This window comes from Branchiostoma belcheri, unplaced genomic scaffold, assembly GCF_001625305.1.
Source record: "Branchiostoma belcheri isolate BF01 breed outbred unplaced genomic scaffold, Haploidv18h27 scaffold309, whole genome shotgun sequence".
Lineage (NCBI taxonomy): Eukaryota > Metazoa > Chordata > Leptocardii > Amphioxiformes > Branchiostomatidae > Branchiostoma > Branchiostoma belcheri.
In genome coordinates this window covers 416-2961 of record NW_017803920.1, presented here as the reverse complement: position 1 = coordinate 2961, position 2546 = coordinate 416, and the positions used below count along the sequence as shown (strand labels likewise).

At 41.7% G+C, this 2546-nt stretch overlaps 1 protein-coding gene across 1 annotated transcript in view; it reads right to left on the bottom strand.

Annotated features, from left to right (window-relative positions):
- Window positions 1–875, bottom strand: part of LOC109474409 (F-box/LRR-repeat protein 13-like) — a 22549-nt gene extending 21674 nt beyond the window's left edge. The window contains exon 1 of the mRNA XM_019774705.1: window positions 665–875. Within this exon, the coding sequence (XP_019630264.1) occupies window positions 665–739 (75 nt within the window). The 5' untranslated portion in view covers window positions 740–875. The remainder of the gene's footprint in view (window positions 1–664) is intronic.
- Window positions 876–2546: the final 1671 nt, after the last annotated feature.

Genomic DNA, 2546 nt, shown 5'->3' with positions numbered 1-2546 from the left:
ACTGAGTACTGAGAGCAGAATCTGATGCAGATACTAACTAAGGTCATGTTTATTTGATCATATGGATGACATCCTCTGGGAATCCCAAAACTGATGCAAGCGTGCGAATAATAAAAGTTTGGCCCCCCAAATTTGTTGCTTTCAGAATGAAATCTACATGGTCATGAAGGTTGAACATTAAAAATGACACAGAGTATGGCATGGTGAAAATCTACTCTTCAATTCCATTTCTTTACATTCTCAATGTCTTTTTCGTTTGATTTTGGCATTCTACAACTGCATAATTTGGTATCGTTTTCTAATATTTCCAACTGGATGGATACCTACCTGGCTGAAAGAATCTACTATCTACTATTTATTTTTGCAACTTTACTACTTATAACGTTATATTTGCTCATTTTGCAACTGTCTTGTACGACTGTTTTACTTTTTTTTTTTTTTTTGAAACAGCCGAAAATTTCATATGCGCGCGGATGTCATCCATATCAAATCAACATGGCCTATGAAGTACACTAATATAGCGTTATGGCACATTATTTGTGCTCCTCCTACATTGTGATGTGATTGTAATCTACTTCGACCCCTGGTTATTATTAGTGTGAATCAAAACAAATTTTGTTCGTAAACAAACTGTCATAAACAAAGATTCTGACGTTTTACACACCTCGAACACATCAGGTACATGGTGCCGCCGCAGGTAACGCTTCAGCTGAGGATCTATTCCCTTTAGGGACGACATGTCTGATTTGTTCACACAGTAATATCAGAGAACGTGTGTTTTGAGGCTTGAGACAGACTGCTGATCCGCTGACCGTAGAGGACCTCCCATTGCTTGGCGACGGTAAACACAGATGCATGTCGGGAGGAGCATTTTAACTTCCGGGTCGGGTCAGGGGGTCAAGGTGTCCGGTGTCTCGAACCGGAGTTTTTATGAGGCCGAGAATGAGAGCCGGAATCATGGTGCTATTATTACCATGCCGGAATGAGAGAAGATGTACCTGGCCCTCTCCTACGAAGGCCCATAAGTACACTTAGTATTTTTTATTCCACTTTTATTTTCTATGGGTACTTTGTATTTTCTATGGGTACTTTGTATTTTCTATGGGTTACTTTTATTTTCTATGGGTACTTGTTTTTTTCTGTGTGTACTTTTATTTTCTATGGGTACTTTGTATTTTCTATGGGTTACTTTTATTTTCTATGGGTTACTTTTATTTTCTATGGGTTACTTTTATTTTCTATGGGTACTTTTATTTTCTGTGGACACTTTTATTTTCTATGGGTACTTTCATTTTCTATGGACACTTTTAGTTTCTATGGGTACTTGTTTTTTTCTGTGTGTACTTCCATTTCCTATGGGTACCTTCATTTTCTATGGGTACTTGTTTTTTTCTGTGTGTACTTCGCGAAGTTCTTCAGTGGCTGGCGAAGCGACATTCACTTTGTTTTCATGTGGATACTCCCATTTTTATTATGGGCGGCATATTTCTGTTTACCATTCTAGGCAACTAAATTCACTTTGAAGCTATTTTAAAAAACATAATATACGTAACTCCTTAAGAAAAATTAGTTTGTTTTGCATGCAATGAACCACACGTTTATTAATTAAGAGTATTAAATAGTGATTATTACATCCTGGCATAGATTATGTTAATGCAATGCAGGACCATACTATTTTCGGGGATGCTAGGACATATTGTTCAGACGGCCGTTTGGAGGGCGGCCAAACTCCCCCCGGGCTAGACTCCCCCGTAGCAGTAATCTAGACCGGCGGGCGAAAGGCTCTTGCCGCCCGAAGAACGAGTTTGGCATCCAGGGTAAATTTGTGTGTTTTAAACTCAGAGCATGGCGTGGAACAACAGCGCCGACACACATTTTCAAGTTAGGGTGTATTATTACTGCGTATTTTCCCCGATTACTTTGCTCAAAATTATGTAGGTTTGCAGGCAGGTGTCTCTGGGCTTTTCCCCTTTGACCACCGCCGGTATAAGCCGAGGAAGAGCGGTTTATTTAATAGAAAGTCGTCCCAACTTGCGGGACGCTACGATCTGACTGACGTTCGGAGCAGAGGAGGGGAGGGGGGCGCGCCAGCTCCGGACGGCACGGAGACCGGCACTCACGCTATTTTCAACGCATTCGGGTAAACTTTCGGTTCCCAGTTTCCACCTTTTTGCTTGTGGTCTTAGTCAGCTCAACGTGGGTCGTTTTCTGAAAGTTGTCCAGTGCAGCCAGAGTTAGAATTTTCGTCCCCTAAACTTCAATCGGGACGGCGCGCGGCAGTCGGCAGCCATGTTGGCCGTAACGTAAATGGCTTTGGCGCTGATTGGTCGTAGGTCAAAACCCTGTGTTTCGAACTTCGGTGGGGATTTCCGTGTTGTTTTCTGATTTTCACCATCCACTAAGATAAACTTGAAGACCGAGGTTTAAACTTGATGCCCCTGAATCCTCAAACACTCACCAAAACCCAGGTTTTGGGCCTACCAAGGAGGCTAGTATTTCGGTGTGTATATAAAACCTTTTTGTCTTTTATATACACACTGGGTGTG